The 22405-nt window shown below is 43.1% G+C and overlaps 1 protein-coding gene across 1 annotated transcript in view; it reads right to left on the reverse strand.

Annotated features, from left to right (window-relative positions):
* The window catches only part of LOC132870267 (zinc finger protein 850-like), an 89750-nt gene extending 69388 nt beyond the window's left edge, over positions 1-20362 (reverse strand). Inside the window, exons 1-2 of the mRNA XM_060903907.1 lie at positions 20306-20362; positions 14419-15261 (exon numbers count right to left, since the gene is read on the reverse strand). Coding sequence (XP_060759890.1) covers positions 14419-15261 — 843 coding nt within the window. The 5' untranslated portion in view covers positions 20306-20362. The remainder of the gene's footprint in view (positions 1-14418; positions 15262-20305) is intronic.
* Positions 20363-22405: the final 2043 nt, after the last annotated feature.

Below are 22405 nucleotides of genomic sequence, written 5' to 3' on the forward strand. Positions count from 1 at the left end.
ACATAAACGCGTACCCGACATGAGCAGATCCGAGCAGTTTCGCGTATTGGGTAGTTTAGATGGATATGCAACGGGGGCTGTTTTTAACTTATCCATTCTGGAAGGCGTTTTCAATATTTTCCGTTTTTCAGCCTCGGAAACGCTGTCCCCGTGTCGACGAAAGGCACTTCCGATAAAATATTTTGTCGTTTTTACCCGACAGCGTCCTCGTGTAAACGGGCCCTCATAGAAGTAAAATATACCAAGTGTCTGTACTTTATATTATTCTACTCTTACCTCTTACAGTTTTCAAAACTGAAACCTTGGAACTGAGGCTGACGCTGTTGCCACGACCCAAACTCTTATTTCCCGGAAATGGCCCGGTGCTAGAGCTCAGTGGTCTCTTTTCAACAATTTCCCATAACAACTCGGAAGTGCGTCACATCTACATCACACACGGGACCACTGGCCTAAGAAGGCGAGGAAAGAGGGACAACCTGGAGTACATTTTAAAATAGTAATGCACTTTCCCTCGGTAACAAGCATAAACATGTCTGAAAGCGATTTCTTTAGTCCATTTATTTTGAATGGTAAACCGAATTGTATACACTCACTGGTCATTTTAATTGGAACACCTGCTTATCCCAATTGTGTATTTACCTTTTAAACGCATGTGTCATTCTGCTGTTTCTCAGGACCAGTTGGGAGTGACTGTTGTAATTTGTGTGTAAGGTAAACCTTATTTTGGCTGTTCCTCATTTTAGGAGTGTAGCGGTTCGATAGGCGTGGGTGGAGCACAGAGGACGGCAGGACAGAGATCAAGTTCGTATATGCTTTTTTTATTGCCAAACTTTTCAGTCTTAACAACATTTATTCGTATACTAGAGACACAGACTAGCGTCTCATCCGGCGATGAGCTCCCCTGCTCTCCTTCCCTAAATAGAGCACAGTCACTGGGAAGACACACACAAACACAGGTTAATTGCAGTCAGGTGTAGTGATTCTGCCACTTACCTTCCCTGACTCCGCCCTCCTGTCACAGACCGGCGCTTGACCACGCCCCCGCTGCCACATACCCCCACCGCCCGACTCAGGCCGGGTGGCCGTCCGGCCTGCAGCCGACTCCCCCCCCTTGACGGGAGAGGAAGTCCGCCACGACCATCTGGGCCCCCGGCCTGTGGACCACCTTAAAATTGAAGGGTTGGAGTGCCAGATACCAACGGGTGATCCGCGCGTTGGCATCTTTCATGCAGTGGAGCCACTGGAGGGGCGCGTGGTCTGAACAGAGGGTGAAAGGGCACCCCAGCAGGTAGTAACGGAGGGCGAGGACCGCCCACTTGATCGCCAGACACTCTCAATCGTGTTGTAGCGCCCCTCACGCACTGACAGCTTCCTGCTAATGTACAGGATAGGGCGGTCCTCCCCCTCCACCTCCTGGGTACAAAACCGCCCCCAGCCCTCTGTCCAACGCATCGGTTTGCAACACAAAGGGGAGAGAAAAGTCAGGGGAGTGTAAAAGTGGCCCCCCACACAGTGCAGCCTTCACCTCAGAAAAAGCCCGCTGGCATTGCTCCGTCCACTGGACCGGATCTGGTGCCCCCTTTTTAGTGAGATCAGTCAGCGGGCTGGTGATGTCCGAATAATTAGGTATAAACCTACGGTAATAGCCAGCCAGCCCCAGGAACTGTCTCAACCCCTTTTTGGTCTTGGGCCTCGGGCAGGCCGCAATCGCTGCCGTCTTATTAATTTGGGGACGCACCTGCCCGTTGCCCAAGTGGAAGCCCAGATACCATACTTCCACCCACCCAATCGCACACTTCTTTGGGTTGGCTGTGAGCCCCGCTCGTCTCAGCAACCTAAGGACGGCCCTCAGATGTTCGAGGTGCCTCTGCCAGTCATTACTATAGATGATGATATCTAGATAGGCGGCCGCATAAGTGGCGTGAGGGTGGAGGACTCTGTCCATCAGCCGCTGAAACGTAGCGGGCGCCCCAAACAGCCCAAACGGAAAGGTGACGAATTGGTGTAAACCAAACGGTGTGGAAAAGGCCGTTTTTTCTCGGGATAGTGGAGTCAAGGGGATCTGCCACTATCCCTTCGTCAAATCCAGCGTTGAATAAGAGCGAGCAGTGCCGAGTCAATCGAGCAACTCATCAATATGAGGCATCGGGTACGCATCGAATTTAGACACCGCATTGACTTTTCTATAGTCCACACAGAACCAGACCGACCCGTCGGCCTTGGGTACCAAGACCACCAGGCTGCTCCAGTCACTGTGGGACTCCTCGACGATGCCCATTTCGAGCATGGTCTCAAGTTCTTCCCGAACCACCTTTTTTTTGTGTTCGGGTAGCCTGTAAGGGCGGCTACGCACTACTACCCCCGGGGGTGTCTCTATGTGGTGCTCTATGAGGTTAGTGCGACCGGGCAGGGGCGAGAACACATCCGAAAACTCGGTCTGCAACTGGGCGACCTCCGTGAGTTGGGTCGGGGAGAGGTGGTCTCCACAGGGGGCCAGAGAGGTGCGTGATGCCAATGCCCCCTTTTGAACCTCCGGCCCCAGCTCCACCTTCTCTGGAACCACCGACACCAATGCCATGGGGACCCCCTCATTCCAGAGTTTAAGCAGGTTGAGGTGGTAAATTTGTAGTGCCCCACCCCTGTCCGTTCGCCTCACCTCATAGTCGACGTCCCCGACTCGCCGTGTGACCTCAAAGGGCCCTTGCCACTTGGCGATCAATTTGGAGCTCGATGTGGGCAACAGTACGAGTACTTTATCTCCCAGTGTGAACTCCCTAAGGCGCATACCCTTGTTGTACAGGCGGGCTTGCCGTTCTTGGGCCTGCCGCAAATTCTCCTGGGTTAGGTGGGTGAGCGTGTGGAGTTTTGTGCGCAGATCCATAACGTATTGAATTTCGTTCTTACTTTGTGAAGGTCCCTCCTCCCAATTTTCCCGCAGCACGACTAGGATGCCACGCGGCTTACGCCCATATAATAATTCGAACGGGGAGAACCCCGTGGAGCGGTGGTGTAGTGGTTAGCGCTGTCGCCTCACAGCAAGAAGGTCCGGGTTCGAGCCCCGTGGCCGGCGAGGGCCTTTCTGTGCGGAGTTTGCATGTTCTCCCCGTGTCCGCGTGGGTTTCCTCCGGGTGCTCCGGTTTCCCCCACAGTCCAAAGACATGCAGGTTAGGTTAACTGGTGACTCTAAATTAACCGTAGGTGTGAATGTGAGTGTGAATGGTTGTCTGTGTCTATGTGTCAGCCCTGTGATGACCTGGCGACTTGTCCAGGGTGTACCCCGCCTTTCGCCCGTAGTCAGCTGGGATAGGCTCCAGCTTGCCTGCGACCCTGTAGAAGGATAAAGCGGCTAGAGATAATGAGATGAGATGAGATGAGAACCCCGTGGAGGCTTGGGGGACCTCTCGCACTGAGAACAACAAGGGCTCGAGCCACTTATCCCAATTACGTGCGTCCTCACTTACAAATTTTTTATTGATATTTTTGAGGGTGCGATTGAACCGTTCTACTAAACCGTCCGTTTGTGGGTGATACACGCTGGTGCGGATTGGCTTAATCCCCAATAACCCATACAGTTCGCGCAGTGTCCATGACATAAATGTGGTGCCTTGATCAGTCAGAATCTCTTTCGGGATTCCAACTCGGGAGATAACGTGGAAGAGTGCCTCTGCAATACTGTGTGCTGAGATATTGCGCAGAGGCATTGCTTCCGGGTATCGCATTGCATAGTCCACCAGAACTAATATAAAGCGGTACCCTCGTGCTGACCAATCTAATGGCCCGACGAGATCCATCCCAATTCTCTCAAACGGGGTCTCGATTAATGGGAGGGGGCGCAAAGGCGCTTCTGGAATGGCCACCGGATTTACTAACTGGCATTCGCGGCATGCCGTACACCACCTACGAACATCGCCGCGAATCCCCGGCCAATAGAATCGGGCCATTATTCGGGCTAGTGTCTTATCCTGCCCTAAGTGTCCAGCCATGGGATTAAAATGAGCCGCCTGGAATACCAATTCCCGGCGGCTCTTTGGAATTAAAAGTTGTGTGACTCGCTCTTTAGTCTGAGTGTCCTGCGTCACTCGGTATAACCTATCCTTCATAATCGCGAAGTAGGGGAAGGCCGGGGTGGCGTTCGGCTGGAGCGTTTGACCATCGATTACTCTCACTTGGTCAAACGCATGTCGCAGAGTCTTGTCTCGCGACTGCTCTAATGAGAAATCGGCGAGGGATTCCCCAAGAGAGAGGAGGGGCTGGCGGCTCCTCACTCTGACGCGGAGATGACGTAGATGGCTCTGCGACAGCTGCTCCCGCCAAAGCAACACCGGGGCCTCCCCCCGTTAAATGGCAGGACCCACTCTTGACCAAGTGTGTCATCAAATCCCAAAATCCCGGCCAATCAGTCCCTAAAATTAAAGAGTGGGTAAGGTGAGGATTAACCGCTACCTTCACTATAACTTTTTCCCCTCTGAAAAAAATGTGGACCGACACCAAAGGGTAGCTGTGAATGTCCCCGTGCACGCACACACACACACACACACACACACACAAAACACCTTCACCCCCTGTGCTCCCCCCAATGCCTCGTTTTGCACCAGGCTTTGGCGAATTGAGGTCTGATTACAACCAGAATCCACCAACGCCCGATATGTAGCCCCTTGGATACTCACCGGTATGCGATACACTCCGGCCCGATCGAGGGCGGCCTCTGGCGCGTCGGGGATCTGAACCACCGCGCCCACTTCCATCGCCGTGCACTGCTGTTGAAGGTGGCCCGGCTCCCCGCAGCGCCAGCAAACCGGCCCGGGCTTTCCCTCTGCACCAGTGTTCTGAGGCTCACTCACCTGAGGGGGGTTGAAATTTTGAACATGTTCAAAAAATTCGCGCAACAAAATTTCTCTCAAAATAGCCGCAAAGGCATCGCTGGTGTCGCAAAGCCGTCGCAAACCCTTTTCAAGTCAGTTTCCATGAGGCTTCCTCTACTTCCCTGCCTGCCGAGGGAAAGCTGGGCTGTGACAGCCTGCGACTAGCTGGAGACACAACAATTGCGGTAAAATATGCGAATATCAATTCAATGTGATTCCAAGTGAAAATTGTCGCTAATTCGCATATTTTATCGCAATTGTTGTCCACTATTAATTATTCAAAATGGGCAGTCAGACCAATAGTTATCTGTTGAATCCTCCTTTAAGAGGGCAATTCAGGATGCATGTCATGTTACTTAAAAATGACAATCATTACATTAGCCATTTATTAATCAGTACCTATTTGTACAAGTATATTTATTAGCGTAATAAATGTGAGCAGCATTAACATGGATAAGAAGACTGTTATAACTTTTAGACAAACAGATTTTAAAGCAAAAAAAAAAAAAAAACACCCTTTGGTTCAAGTAAAACAGTGCATTTCTTCAGAGCCTAATCTAGGAATTTGAAAATAGGGGACAGATCCCTCACTAGTTGTAGAAACAGGGGACAGAAAATATTAACATGGGTAAAAATATCTCTCATTTGTTCCAGTTAGTGGGGACAGAAAAATAAGTAATACATTTTCAAGAGTACATCTATAAACAGAACAGTTTTATTAATAAAACTAAATACATGTAACAAACATTCATATCAGATGTTAATCTATATAATATCATAATTATGGCACTATACATATCCTTTAATACAGTGATAGGAAAACCATATCAGCAAACACTTATCCACAGTTTATAGTATTGCACAAACATTATGATCAGATCTGAACTTTAAAAATGTAAAGATTTTAGATCAAAAACTATATGAAGAATTATATACTGCAAAACCTTACAAATATGACTAGTTTTCTGTTATATGACTAGCTTACTGTTTTCAAATTGTTACCAATTTGTCCACCAGTAGTATAATGTTGCATTTCAAATATGACTAGGTTAATATTACATCATTTGATATAGTTAAGTCTAAAATCCATGTAGTCTTGCCACTATTAATTTATAATAAGATGAAAAATCTGACTTTCTGAATAAAATAAAATCACTATCAAATATTTAAAAATGCTATCATATTTGTTTTGTTCAGACCACCTTTCATGAAAGTGAAAAACAAACAATCTACCTATGTTTAAACTAGATTTTGACATAAATGACTGGAGATAATCTCAAAATTCAGACTTCCTAAAAAGTATATAAGGCCATCCTTAAAAAAAAAAAATCCGTTTCCTGTCCACCGGGTGAGCAAAAAAAAATTTCAGTCGGGAGGGAGGGATTTTTTTTTATATATGGATGGTAGCCTGGCAAGCCAGACTAAATGTGAATATTTAGTCTGGTCTCGGTTGTAGACATTTCCGAAGGGTGTGGGTAGGAACAACCCATTGTCTTTCAAACTGTCTCTGTGTGTACAGGCCAACGCTCTGACCAATCAGCGCAACAGTGACTGTGACGTAGTCAGAGCGACAGAAAGCAGTGGGGGAGACCTTGAAATAAATAATTTTTCAAAATGTGTATTAATTAATAAACAGGTTCTAGATATTAAGAAGTTTGGAGATAATGACCACAAGTTTGGAGTCTGTACCACATACTTAACATACACTCTTATTTTTTTTTAAAGTGTTTTTCAAGGGTTTGCTTAAACTGTTTTTGAGAGTTTTTATTTAGTGGTGTTTGGTGAAATAATTTCCCTTAAATTTAAAATAACGGGAAAATAAGAAACAATCAAAAAGTAATGTTTCAAAGCTGTTTATTAATTCTTCGTACTGCACAAACTAGCCCCATCCTTTTGGCTACGAGCGGAGCCAGCTGGTAGATCAGACTTTTGCCATAGCCGGTCGGCAAAACAGCGAAAACATCCTTCTTGAAAAGGAATGAGCGGAGAGCCTCTTCCTGCTCATGTTTCAACGAAAACTCCAAGTCTAATTCTTCTAAAACTGATTCCAAAGCGGAGTCAAACGAATGTTGTTCAATAGCCGTAGCCATCTTTCCTGTTGCGCTTTCTCCAGCGTCGCGCAGCCTTGTCGTCACTCCTGCAAAAGCCCGCCCAAAGAATCCAAACAAAAACCTTGCGTTGTGATTGCCGGGCACCATTTGATGCCCGGGGTATGTTGTTGATATGGTCCGAGGCTAGACCCACTCGTAGGCAAAAATATTTTTGGCCGCTAGGCGGGTGCATCTAGTTTACTAGGCTATATGGATGGATAAGAAATCGCAATGCTGTGTTTGCTTTTTCTTCCAGTACTTTATTACAAAAGCAGACACATTTAATAAAATGACAGTTAAAATCAACTGAAACTTGTACAAAAACTTTAAGTTAGCATTTTAAACGCTGACTGCAACATTTGCAAAACTTACAAAGGTACTTAAAATGTCCGACACACGGACTTTTTGTAGTTCTAAATCGACCGTTAGGCCTAGTTCGGATGAAATTACACTATTAAAGTGATCACTGAATGATTTGTTTTTCTGAATCTTTACTATTTTGTTGTTTGCTAGAATACCATTTTGCGATTTCACACTTAAGCAAATGTTTGAAAACTCCGGATCTCCTTCCTTCATGGTGGCTGCCAGTTTTTTGTGCCGCACGGCGCATGCGCAGAGCTGATTCAGTTCAGAGTGCGCGCGCACTCGACGGAGGCAGTAGTGTGTCAGAGGGAACAGAAGCAGAGATAACGCTTATTTTGTCTCCAGTAAACCAGTCTTCTCTCGTTCAATTATGTGCTGGCATCAAAAGACACCGTTGGTAAATGAAACCAAAATGAGTCGTTGGAGTGTATTTTCATACACAAATGGAGAAACGTCCGCTGAGTGTGTAATTGTGTAGCCACCACTGCAGACCACTGTTGTTAATTCATAGCATGCTCAGCTGCGTGGCTCAGGTGGATAAGGCGCCACACCATAAATCCTGGGACCCGGGTTCGATTCCGACCCGAGGTCATTTCCCGATCCCTCCCCGTCTCTCTCATTTCCTGTCTCTACACTGTCCTATCCAATAAAGGTGAAAAAAAAAGTAAAAAAAAAAAAACGGTGTTAAAATATATATATATTTCAACCGCACAAACGGCACTCACCCGGCCGGTGGACCGGAAACAGAACGTTTTTTTAATAATGGCCTAATCGCTATCATTTACAATCTTACAGTACCTACAATTACACAAGAACAGATTAAATATATTTCATAATATTTTTAAATAAAACTTACATAATACCAAACATTATCAAACTAATTGTATATTGGCATTAGGAAAATAATATCAAATTCAAACTTCAAAAACCATTATCAATCAGAATCAAATGACTTAGTATGTCTTCACACTGTCATATAATTACTCTAAGATCATATTTGTACACAAACTTATACATGTCTTATATATCGACTAAGCACCTTTACTATTTGAATGATTAATAACAGAATACTAAACTGAATTAAACAAATTACTCCCAAAAAAACAAACAGTATTCATGTAGAACTTCTTTAAACTAGTTTTTGACATAGATGACTAGAGATAATCCCAAAATTCAGACTTCCTAAACAGTATATTATCATGATAAACTCTTATTTACAGTAAATGTTACAGTACCTACCATTATACAAGAACAGATTAAATCTATTTCATAACATCTATGTAAAACTTCTATAATACCAACCATTATCAAATTCGTATCTGCCTGGACTGTCACTTCGGTGGTAACATCGTCGACTTCGGTTTCATATTTCGTTTTCTTCTTGGTTGGTTCATCGGTAGTACTTGTGTCGGGTTGTGTAATGTCGGCTGGATTAGTATCGGTCACTTCTGTGTCTTCGTTTTGTTTTTTCGTCCAAAGGTCTTTCAACGTGACCAGGGGCCTCATGTACAAAGACCTGCGTGGATTTCCCACTAAATATGTGCGCACGTCAAAATCGGGAAATTTGCGTACGACCAAAAAAATCCGGATGTATCAATCAGTGCGTACGAAGGTTTCCACGCACTCTCCTGTTGTACATCCCAATCAACGTGGAATTCGGCGCACATGCATGAGCCCCGTTCCCCGCCCCGTCTCCTCCCTCAATTATTCCACACTGAATGTTAATTAGTATAAATAGACCTGCAGTAAGGCCCACGTTAGGTAAAAGACATGGCGAAATCTCGAAAAAGAAATTTCACAGATTGCGAGGTAGAGGCAAGACACAAGATCTTGTTCGGAAGCCTCTCCTCCGGAATCAGCACCAAAACCAAACATCTGAATTGGGAGCAAATAACTAATGTCATCAATCAAGTCGGGGCCAACAATTGATCCACAGCCGACACTAAAAAAAATAATGGTCGGACATCAAAGTAGACGTGAAAAGGAGGATGGCTGCGCAGCACAGGAGCGCAATGAAGACGGGTGGCGGGCCGGGGGTCGAGGCCCTCTCCCCTTTCGACCAGAGGGTGACCGCGGTCCTCGGTGACCATGCATTAGTTGGTGTGATTCTGCCCGAAGAGGGGGACTCCGACTTGGCCCAGCAGGATCTCATAGGTGCTGTAATCATTTTCATACAGGGCATCCCGAAAAATGTAGCCTATACTCTAAATCGCCATAAAGTGTGTGTGAACTGAAATCCCTGCCTTTAGCACAGTGTAATAGAATTCACATACATCACTTAATTGTTCTGTCACCTCCAATTAAAGTGATGTTCAAAGTGTATGCTATGAGACATGCAACGGTCACTGATTGTATGCCACTGAATGTGAATGTAGCCTATACCAAGATAACGGTATGATTCGCATCGTCCGCAGTGCCTGCGCCACAATGAGTGTCTATTTGAGTTACATGGGTTTTGAAAAAAAAAAAAAAAAAAAAAAAAAAAAAAAACACCTTTAGTGCTCTAATGTGTACATTTTTTCGGGGACACCCTGTATTTGAGGAAATGTCTTCCTCTCTTAGTAGGCCCAATATTCCTAGCCACATGTAACCAGAAATAAAACGTGCACATATTTTCCACAATAGGATTTTAATGACAAATGTATTCTAGCAGGGTGCCAGGGAACAACAGGAGGCCCCCAGTCCATCCCACCCGAGCAGGAAGAGGACCCCCAGCCGAGCGGATCCAGCGTCACTGTCACCTGCCCCCCCTTCTCCACTGCCTGCCCCTGTCGCCGGGTCCACAGGCCGGGTGCTGACGCGCGCAGTCCTTGAGTCGCAGGGGGAAATTTTAAAGGGGATAGAGGCGATTAACGACAACCTCGAGGGACTCCGCGAGGAACTGAAGGAACTGAATAACACATTAAAAGAATATCTTAAAAAATGAATGGTGTCCCGTGTCCCGTCTGCCCTTACCTTTTCACATTGTGGCTATTAAGCGCTGCCGGGTTTGTATGCCATGTCGCTGTGGCACCTCGTTGTGAGGCCCAGGGTCTGGGTCCTCCGGCAGGTCTTGCTCCATTATTGGCACGCCGTGCCACTGCACCACATTGTGTAACACGCCACACGCCAGCGCAATACGGCACGCCTTGTCGGGCTGATAGAGCAGCACCCCCCCACTCCGGTCAAGGCAGCGCCACCGGCTTTTCAGGTGGCCAATGGTGTGCTCCACCACTGACCGCGTCCGTGCGTGGAGGTTGTTGTAGCGCTGCTCCTGATCAGTCCGTGGGTTGGCTAGGGGGGTCAGTAACCATTTTCGGAGTGGGTAGCCGCTGTCTCCTATGAGCAATTGGGATAGGTCTAGCATAAGCTATCCAACATGTGTATATTTCAAGTGAATTCACTTCAAGTGTTTTAGATTGCTTACCAAGTAACCACCCATCACGCACTCTGCCGGCATCCAGCCTGTTTCCCACCGAGCTATTCGCCAGGACGAATGCATCGTGGGTCGCCCCAGGCCACCTTGCCATGATATTTGTCAGGCGCATTTGGGCATCACATATAATCTGTACGTTTATAGAGTGGAAATGTTTCCTATTCACGTACACATATTCACCCTCAGATGGCGCCTTTATAGCAATATGCGTGCAGTCGATCACTCCGATTACATTTGGAAAACCGGCTATCGCTGCAAATTGCGCTTTTATCTGTGCTTGGTCTGCCACATCATAGGGAAACCGTATGTACCTGGCCGACAGTCAGATGATCCCATTTAACACAGACGGAATAGCGCGGCTGAGAGCTGTCTGGCTCATTCCCGACCGGTCGGCCAGTTCCCTCTGGAATGAGCCTGTTGCTAGGAACCCAAGCGTGGTCAGGACTTGGATAGGAACGGGTAAGGCGTGACTCCTCGCCGTTTCCCTCTCCAACCCTGGGCCCAACGCAGCACAGAGCTCCAAAAGGATGGCTCTTGGAAGTCTGAATCGGCTGATAAGCCAGTCATCATCGTGAGCCAGGAAATCGGTGTAATCACGGAACACCCATTCCCTCCTAATCCGACCATTTGCAGCGTCTTCCAATAAGGCCAACCACGCCATTGTCATCCTATCGGTTATCGCCACATGTTGCGCATGCTTTTATATCCTCATTTAATTTGATGCATGCTAGTGATTGGTCCCCACACACCGCGGTTGTGTCTGATTTGTACGCACTTGGAAATCGTTTCATATATTGATCTTGGTAATTATGTGATAAGGCTACCCCACGCAACATCAACTAATAATAATAATAATAATAATAATAATAATATTTCAGTCTGACACCTCGCGGCAAATGCGCGAGGAAGATCTATTAAGCTAGCTGCAATGCATGGTCCTGCATGTGCATTCTTTAATTTAATTAATTAACCAATAGTCAATGGGAATAATATCGAAATGATATTGCTGGGGTTTCTCATTTCCCGTAATTACAATATGGAAGGGATGGTTGATGGATCTGTTGGCATTTACCCAACAGTCTCGCATTATGTGTCTCGACAATGTCGTATGACTGACATACATTTCAATTCACGCATCCTGATGTTCCGATGCATTTTTGGATGCCTCTTATCACCATGTCATGACTCTTGACCGAGTAGGCCTAAATGTAGTTGCGTTGCTCTGCCTCTAAGTGTCGCCAAGTACCAAGATGCACCAGAAATGTGCGTACGCCAGCCATGAGGTTTGCGTAGAGTACCGCACTTTTCCACGCCAAGTCAATCTTTGTACATACGAATGTTTGCGCAGAAAGTGACGTACGTAGCTTTTTTGTGCGTACGCAAGCTTTGTACATGAGGCCCCAGGCGTTTTGACATTGTTATGTTTGGATGAGACAGAACGATATGCCATGTGCTTTTGGGTATTTTTAAAACACTTCACACGATTGGTTGAGATACACTGTCTTCCAGTTCAGTGACCAATGGTATAATAGTTCACAAAACTGTTTTACCCGCTAAATAAACCATTCGGAATACTTCGGTCCTTTCTGATATTTTCCGATTGGTGTGTAAACAACACTATATTTACCGCAGTGCTTGCTAGCTGGTGCTGACAAATTGATACGCACAAGATTCAGTAAAACGCGACTACACGCTCTACTTATAAACGCGTGACAAAATGAATAGACACGCGCCATCACTCTCGTGCCCAAAAAGTGGATGTGTGACAGACAGATAAAAAACGTGTATTATGCGCCCTAGATTAGGCTCTGTTTCTTTAGAGTACATTTCTTTGGATCCGTGTGTGTAAGTGGCTCATTGTTCATATAACATTCACAGCAATTAAAAAGGTGGTTTAACGTAAACAAATTGTCATTGAATTTGAGTAAAACAAAGATTATGTTATTTGGAAAATATAAGTCGAACCCTCAAGTTGAATTGAAAATTGACAACATAACCATAGAAATAGTGTATGAAATAAAATTTCTGGGTGTGATTGTTGATCATAAAGTCTGCTGGAAACCACATATTAATCATGTTAAAGCAAAAATAGCAAAGATTACTGCAATTTTGGGGAAATCAAGATACATTCTGGACTATAAATCACTACATACTCTGTATAATGCACTCATACTTCCATATCTGAGCTACTGTGTGGAGATATGGGGTAATACCTACAAATCTAACCTGCAGCCGTTATGCACATTACAAAAAAGAGCAATAAGAATTGTCAGTAATACGGGATATCTTGAGCATACAAACGCATTATTCGTAAAAGCACACACTCTGAAATTCACTGATCTGGTTAAACACAAGACTGCACAAATTATGTATAAAGCAAGACATAACCTTCCGGGTGAGGTACAAAATACGTTTATGGAAAGGCAGGGTGGGTATAACCTGAGAGGGGAAATGAATTTTAAGAGAGTAAATGTTAGAACAACTATGAAAAGTATGTGCATAACAGTCTGTGGGGTGAAATTGTGGAATGGTCTGGATAATGAGCTCAAAAATAGCACCAACATAAAACTGTTTAAAAAATTATATAAAAACATGTTAATAAAAATATATGAGAATGAGGACAGGCAGACTATATAGGTGATGATGAAATTGAGAGTAAGTCTGTGACTGGTCTTCTTGTATTTAGTGTATAGTTATATGTATATGTATGTACTGTATATATGTATTGTATGTGTGTCTATATGCATAACATAAGTATCTGTATATATGATTTGATTTGGTCGATATTATACCATGTCGGTATGTTTTGATATGTTGGTATGTTTTCTTTTTTGTTTATTGCTTTTGTATATATAGTTTATTATGGTGGAAAGTGACATTTGATTAGTGGTGGTATAGAGGGTTAGGATTGGATAAGTTATTACTTCTTCCTAATCCTTTCTGAACATTATGTTATTGCCTTGTGGCTACGCTATTCTGTTTGTTTATGATGATGTTTTGATTATTGTATTTTTTATTTAAATTTTTATTTTATATCTTCTTTATTGTTCAGAATAAAGTAATCAATCAATCAATCAATCAATCAATCTTTTAAGGAAGAGCCATATAGTGTGATTCAGGATTCATTTGGGAATACAAAACATTATTCAGAGAGAAAAAAAAAAGTCCCTAAAATACTAAACCTGTCTTACTGATGCTTGAAAATCCGGTCCGGTCCGGTCCGGTCCGGTCCGGTCTGGTCTGGTCTGGGGGGCGTTGTGGCTCAGGTGGCTAAGGCGCCATACCATAAATCCGGGGACCTGGGTTCGATTCTGACCCGAGGTCATTTCCCGATCCCTCCCCGTCTCCCGCTCATTTCCTGTCCTGTCTCTACACTGTCCTATCCAATAAAAGGTGAAAAAAGCCCAAAAAAATCTTAAAAAAAAAAAAAAAAAAAAAAGTCTGGTCTGGAATGAGTGCGAAGTTACGCAGGGTTCTCAACAATTCCCTGCTGTGACAAGGCACCATGGAGTCAGCTTCCCCCTAATTTACGTGACGCTAGGCATTCTTTTCCCAGGCTATAAATGACTTGTTTGTGACAGCGTGCATAAAGCTTGGATAACAAGGACTGGGTGTTGTGACAGAGTAGGACTGTATCTGCTTTGTGTTGGTTCATCGGTGATGGCACGTGGGCCAACAGGGCTGGTTAAGATCCTCCACCTGTGTGGCTGTGCTGATGTCGTTGGAGACTCCTCTGCCAAATAAAACTCTTCCCACACTGTGAGCAGACACACGGCTTCTCTCCAGTGTGGATATACTCGTGCTGTTGGAAATGACTGTGACGAGTAAAACTCTTCCCACACTGTGAGCAGTGATACGGCTTCTCTCCTGTATGGATACGCTCGTGCCGATGGAGATGATTCTGACGAGTAAAACCTTTCCCACACTGTGAGCAGACATATGGCTTCTCTCGTGTATGGATGCGCTCGTGCCGATGGAGATGACTCTGACAAGTAAAACTCTTCCCACACTGTCCACAGTAGTACGGTTTCTCTCCTGTGTGCATGCGCTCATGCCGTCGAAGACTCCTCTGCCAAGTAAAACTCTTCCCACACCGTGAGCAGTAATACGGCTTCTCTCCTGTGTGGATGCGCTCATGCTCTTGGAAATGACTCGGACAACTAAAACTCTTCCCACAGTGTGAGCAGTAATACGGCTTTTCTCCTGTATGGACGCGCTTGTGCCGATGGAGATGATTCTGACGAGTAAAACTCTTCCCACACTGTGAGCACTGATACGGCTTCTCTCCTGTGTGGATGCGCTCGTGCTCATGGAGATGACTCCGACGAGTAAAACTCTTCCCACACTGTCCACAGTAGTACGGTCTCTCTCCTGTGTGGATGTGCTTGTGTCGCTGGAGACACCTCTGCCAAGTAAAACTCATCCCACACTGTAAGCAGACATACGGCTTCTCTCCTGTATGGATACGCTGGTGATTTCTGAGATTACCACTTTGAGTAAAACTCTTCCCACAATCTGAGCAGTGATGCATCTGGAAAACACAATAACGTAATTTAAGATCTCATCTCATTCTCATCTCATTATCTCTAGCCGCTTTATCCTGTCCTACAGGGTCGCAGGCAAGCCGGAGCCTATCCCAGCTGACTACGGGCGAAAGGCGGGGTACACCCTGGACAAGTCGCCAGGTCATCACAGGGCTGACACATAGACACAGACAACCATTCACACTCACATTCACACCTACGGTCAATTTAGAGTCACCAGTTAACCTAACCTGCATGTCTTTGGACTGTGGGGGAAACCGGAGCACCCGGAGGAAACCCACGCGGACACGGGGAGAACATGCAAACTCCACACAGAAAGGCCCTCGCCGGCCACGGGGCTCGAACCCGGACCTTCTTGCTGTGAGGCAACAGCGCTAACCACTACACCACCGTGCTGCCCGTAATTTAAGATTCTTAAATAATTCTAGACTTCGCCCCCATGTGGTTATGAAATTGTTAACGCAAACACGTCCCTACAATACTGTAATATGGCTTAACCACCAAATCATCCACCTTTAATGGCTGCAGCACCCCAAATTTTAGAGATGCAAATGTAGATGGATCTGGTAAATTATTAATAAGTTTCTTATGTAGAATAGACAAAGAACAAAGTATTTTGACTAATTTTTGAATACATTGCACTTTTAAAAATTTCGTTTTTCATCCTCTCTTTCTTTCAAATGGTAGGAGGTATCAGTTTTCTTTTTATGGTGTGATTTTGACCCCTTCTGCTTGCCGTTTAAGTTATCAGATTATCATATGCAGGTATCACTGTACTGGAAAATGCTCTATAAGCAGAACTTCACTCCACATAACGCAACAGTTTGGAACAATAGTGATGTTTTACATGAGAGGAAACCTTTATTCTACAAAGATTGGTTGGAGAAAGGAGTTTTGTTTAGTTTAATGAATTCGTCACAAAATCATACAACAAGATACTAACGAACTAAGATAATAGTTTAACACTTGCACATAATAAACTGATAAAGAGAAGTGTGAGACAGGGGAAAAGAGCAGAACTCTTGTCCCAATGGGGACCTAACCCCTACTAATAAAAGATAAGAGAGAATCTAAAACTACAGAAAAACTTTAGGAATGCATTACATAAATAAAAGCAATAACGACAATGAATACAAAAAATAATAATTTGTGGAGGCAGATTATCACGCTGAGAAAGTGTAAGTAGGTACCGACATGCAATGGGTTATACGTTCACAGAATTTTACTTACAATTAAAGGATTGTATGATTATATACATCTGACTAAATTCTAGATTCTAACCTGGAGAACTGTACGTTTCTCGCTTTGATACTTAAGTATTAATTAAATTAGATTAGAGTGTGGGCTGTAATGGATGAAGATGGTAATATTTTAAGCTACACTGATTTTAAAATAAAATTTAATCTGGTGTGCTCACATAAGCAATATTCTTTGGTTGTCAAAGCTATTCAGTGGCTTTGAGGAACATGAAGAAAGGAATATTACATTTTTTTTTCGCGGTCCAGTTTCCATCAAATCGTGTGCTCTGACTGGCTCGCAAGCAGTCCAGAATCCTACAATCCGGACCCTGGTTACGGACCTTTGGCGGCTCGCTCGTTCACAACAACAAACATAGTAGCAATTTTTTGTCAACAGTTATTTTTACATTTCTCAGTATAATAGTATTAATTTTACAGTGTGGATAGCGATAACGACAGTGTTCACAGCAAACGAGAGTTTTAGTACCCTGATGAAGACGAAATAAATATATATATTATTTACTATGATGAAAGCACCTGGTTTTGTGTTGCCTAGATCAAGTTTTTTATTTTTGGAAAATTCCGAGCTGATGTAGCTTGTCAAACAGGTTTTTGACAAGCTTGTTCTCAATATGGTTTCCCTTTCGGGCGCTCTCATTTTCTGTTAGAATTTGGTAAAGAAAAAAATAAATATATTATTTACCAGCCTAAGGCCGATCCGTTTCGTGAAATACCGTGAGCTCGGCCCAGAGGCCTCGGTCAGTATTTTCAAGACCTCGGTCACGGTATTTCACAATACGGTAAATAATATATATGTATTCTTCTATTTTGCTTATTGACCCATACAATTTTCAGGGATGAGAATGAAAAATATTTTAAAAGTCTGAAAAAAATGGGGCAGGGCCCGGGGGGCTAATGATTTTTGGCTATTTTTTTTTTTTTTACCCCAAAACCATTAATTTTATCAGCAAAAATTTGCAATTTATTTGGAAATAAATTCCCCTTCTTGGTGGACTCCCAGGTGAAAATGATTAATATGGTACAAGAGACTTGTTTTTAATCAATTCACATTTGATGATTTCAAAAAAAATCAATGCACCTTTTAATATAAACGAGCTCTACAGGATTATATTTCTGCATTTTAGCTATTCATGTCTTTGAATACTCTAATCCTTTACAATGAAGTGCAAACCAGAAAAAAGTTCTGTCATATAATTCTCTTAAGCTTTCTTCTGATGTTATCATGGTAGCAGGAGGTCTTGCATATTAAGCAGGCAACATTCAGCATCACTCATCACTTCCCTTTCAACTGTTGTGTGCACTAACTAGGTTTTATCTGGACAGGATGTTGTGTAATGTAATACAGATACCATATGGTCAATTTGAAGATCGAGATGGTGATTTTGAATTAAAGAACAGGCGTGTACAATGGGCATTACATATTGGAAAATTTTTTTAAATCAAAAACTACAAGTTCATCTCGGCCTAAAAAATTTGGGCAGACGCTCCCGCGCGGCACATGCCAGCAATTCCGTCCCCCTATGAAATGAGCAATAAGTAGGAGAGTTATACACGCTATCATACTTAAAATTTCATCAGAAATATAGATATGATACTATGATTCTCCCCAACATGCTACATTAGATAAGCTAACCCCATTTATAAAAGATACACACTTGTATATGACGTGTAATTGATATTTTTTTGGGGGCGCGCGCTCTCTCTGCCATGCCGATCCTGTAGGCTGCACTGATTCAACTGAAAACTCCGGTTCTCGAGAAAAGAGATAAAAGCCCGCCCACACTGAAAGCTGATTGGCTTATTTTGCTGAGTAACCCAATCAAGATGCTCTTTGTCTGGCATGCGCTACATGAACAGGCACACAGGCAGTGTTGCCAGATTGGGTGGTTTTAAGTGCATTTTGGCAGGTTTTGAACATATTTTGGGCTGGAAAACGTCAGCAGTATCTGGCAACACTGCACACAGTCTCCCTCGCGCGCGCACATTCTAAGATGCGTGTTGAGCAATTCCAGTGTTATGGACGTGACACTTGAACTCAAAATGGCAACAAATGACCCAGTGCATGTTTTATTGTCTCCCAGTATTTAAACAGGTGTTGCATATTTTAAGGCTGTACCATACTGGAGAAGTGATAGAACAAGAACAATTCCCATAGTACATCTAGGGCATGCCAGGAAATGCCAATAAAAGATGCGTTATGGATGTGACAGAAAAAGTATCACTTTTCTTGGGTGACTGTACATTTTTATCAAACTCTGTGAAATTGTAAACCTAATGTTGAAATGGAAATATCCATTTGATAGAGGGGTCCAAGGTGAATATTAAAAAATCTTTGTTTAAAATATTTTGTATTTCATGCAGAGTTTCGGAAGGAAAAGTCAGCGTTATGGATGTGACGAAATTCCGTTATGGATGTGACGCGTCTGAAATAGACATGGCATATGTTTAGAAAATCAGCAATTTAACCACCATAACCCTTTGAAAAAAAATCTCTAAATATCAGCTAAAACTATCAAAATTTTTAAATAATATTTAGGATGGCTATTGTTTTGCTGTTTTGTGGATTTTAGCATACATTTCTGTGGCTTGTGGCAATAATATAGAATTGTACATGATCAAAGTTGATTTTAGCTTGGGTTTTACATTATAAGAAAGAAAGACTGACAGTGACATATTAGGTTGGTTACAAATTGGTTCAACTTATTCACATCTGTAAAATATAGGCTTAGGTGATATCTCTGGGAGTGGTTTTGATGTATTACATGTTGCTTTATTTTTGCATGGTGAGGTTGACATTTACATGGAATTGCCCTGATGCAGACCTTAATGTTGCGCGCGCACGCTCTTGCTCGCTTCTATCAATATGCAGGAAACTCCCGGAACTTCATACCCCCCCCAAAAAAAAAATTTCTCAACGGATTTACATCGATCTCAAAAACGATCATTTTGGTCTGAAAAAGTCGGAAATCCGCCAATCGGCGGAAAATTCTCATCCCTGAATTTTATAGACAGTAAATGTAATAACATTTTGAGATCATTAATTACTAACGAATATTTTCCTCTTCCTGTTAAAAGTTTTATTTCAAGATTTTTCAAAAGCAGACAATATCAAAGTTAGAACCAGACACTTGTCTTTTCCATTGTTACCCAAAATGAAAGAGGTTCACATCTCAAAACAATTCACGATGTTTATCCTTGCAGTGAATTTTTACGAGTGAGGTTTAATTTGGATAGTTATGCTTGCATGTTTTGTAAGAAAAATACTGAATCCCAGGAACATTTTTTAATAGCTGTGAAATTGTTAAACTTTTTTGGGAAAGAATGCATGAGTGGTTAGTTACAAAGAATGTGATACCTGGTTTTGCATATCATATTGTTAAGGTTGGTATTTTTATGCAAAACAAAGATGTTGATTTTTTTTTTGTGTGTGTGTGTGTAATAATAAGTTGATTATGGGTAAAGTTTATATACACAAATGCAGATTTATTAAGGCTGCTGCAAGTTTTGTAGCATTTAAGAATGACTTGCAAGTTTTCTTTAAGTCCTTAACAAGAATGAAAGTGGGAGGAGAGAGAGCCTTAAGGCTCTCTAACTTATGGAGTTATATAATGATTAAATTCCCTTTAAATTGTATTTTTATTTATGTTTTGTGTTATTGTTATTATTTGATTGTCATGTGCTGCTGGGAATGTTTGCTGAGTGTATGTAAAAGAGACAGCGCCTGTTCTGTTATGTGAAAATTAGTGATAAAGTTCAGGAGTGATTAACTCACCTTTAGTGATCTTACACACTGCACCGGAAACAGAGGCGCGCGCGAACATCCAGGAACATCCGGGTCCAAGCACATGCTGGTGTTTCTCTTCTTCTTCGATGTTTATTGGCGGTTTGCAAACATGTGCATTACCGCCACCTAGTGGTATGGAGGATGGACCAGAACGTTGCAGTGGCCCTGAAGGCCAAATCAGAACCACAAATGGGAAAACCTAGGGTGACCAGACGTCCCGGTTTTACCGGGACAGTCCCGGTTTGTGTGTCCCGAGTCCCGACAAAAGTCTGTCGGGACACGGATATGTCCCGGTTTTTGCCACTCGCGACGTTTGCGACTGAGCAGCGTGGGAATCGTTAGCGGAGAAATGTCTGCGTTTACTATTTTGATGAATTGACAGGAATCGCAAACTTTCCTGGTTACTGCCCCCTGGCCCTGTGGCATGGGTGTTTATTTAGCCACATTATTCCAGACAACAGAACGTGTTGCCATGCAACAATAAAATAAACATTAACTGGCGCGAATGTTCTTTGTCTAGCAGCTAGCAGCAGTAATGCTGCAGCAATTATGCCAAAAAGAAAATGTACCTTTTCCAAAGATTTACAGGGCACCTACCCCTTCCTCCGAGAGGTGCAGAACAATGCGCACGAAGGCTATTACACACACTGTAAGTGCTATGTTCTTGTACTGAGTTGGGTAGCCTATGTTGCAAATGCTGTGCGCTCCTGTGGGGGCTTTCCTCGGGCTGTCGCCCCTCTCCTCCTTTATTGCTGTTTTGTTTGAGTGTATATTTACGGAAGCCGCGAGAGGCCCTTCATATAATCTTTTTTTATTCACCTTGTTATCCCGAGATAACGACATAATTAATTCAGGATCTCGAGAAAACACCACTACTAATTCGAGATCTAGAGAAAACAAAACCGTTATTCCGAGATCTGGAGAAAACAAAACAATTATTTCATGATCTCAGCTGGATCACTGTATCTCCGTCGGTAGAGACGAAGCCGGGCCAGTCTTCTGCGGAGGTGCCGCGGACTAATTTTGAAATTATCCCTTATTAAAAGACTTAATGCAATCTCTCCTTGTGTCAATCCCTGATCAAAATATTGCCTTATTAGGTGATCGATTATTCCAGACATTCTAATGACCAAAGTTGCGTCTATACAGAATGAAAAATAGCCCCAAAGTCAGCATATCACAAGTCTCTTGGCGCACCTGAATGAACCATTTCTCAGCTGTTTACTCGAGATCATGAAATAATTGTTTTGTTTTCTCGAGATCTCGGAATAACAGTTTTGTTTTCTCGAGATCTCGAATTAGTTGTGTTGTTTTCTCGAGAGCTTGAATTAGTTGTGTTGTTTTCTCGAGATCCTGAATTAATTATGTCGTTATCTCGGGATAACAAGGTGAATTAAAAAAAAGGATTATTTGAAGGGCCTCTCTCGGCTTCCGTAGTGTATATTCTCAAATCACTTGTCTCTTTTTTGTTTCTGTTTAACATACCATTCTGACAGTTTGGCCATATTGCTGTGTTGAACAGCTTGTTGCACCTTCCATTAAAGTGTTCACTTTTGTACACATCTTCTTGCTTTATTCATTCAGTTGTGGGGAATGGTTAGTAAGGTTGATTCTGACCGAGGCTATGTTGAGGTCACATATCTACTTTTTAAGTTCATGCTATAGTGCATACAATTTTAGAGATATAGCCTACACGTGCATATGCATTCTTCTTGGTGTTCTCACAAACAGGTGAAATAAATCAGTTTAAATTTGGCCTATGGACATAGCCTGGCCTATTCTCAGCCATTACAAAATCTGTTGTCTGACCATAATTTAACTGATCTGTATACCACTATGCTACTAGATAACACAATGCCTGTTTGTTTTATTTCATGTGAGATGTTGATAAATGTGAGCTTCAACAAAATGATAAGAGCACCTCTCTGAGTGTCACGTTTACGGAAAAAAAAGGTGTGCGTGCACGAGCATGGTCGCACGCAAAAGTGTCCCGGTTTCAGACTAGGGGAATCTGGTCACCCTAGGAAAACCACAATAACAAATCACAAGAACTTCTAGTACAGACATATCAACAAGGACCATCACTGA

The sequence above is a fragment of the Neoarius graeffei genome, chromosome 22 (assembly GCF_027579695.1).
Source record: "Neoarius graeffei isolate fNeoGra1 chromosome 22, fNeoGra1.pri, whole genome shotgun sequence".
Taxonomy (NCBI): domain Eukaryota; kingdom Metazoa; phylum Chordata; class Actinopteri; order Siluriformes; family Ariidae; genus Neoarius; species Neoarius graeffei.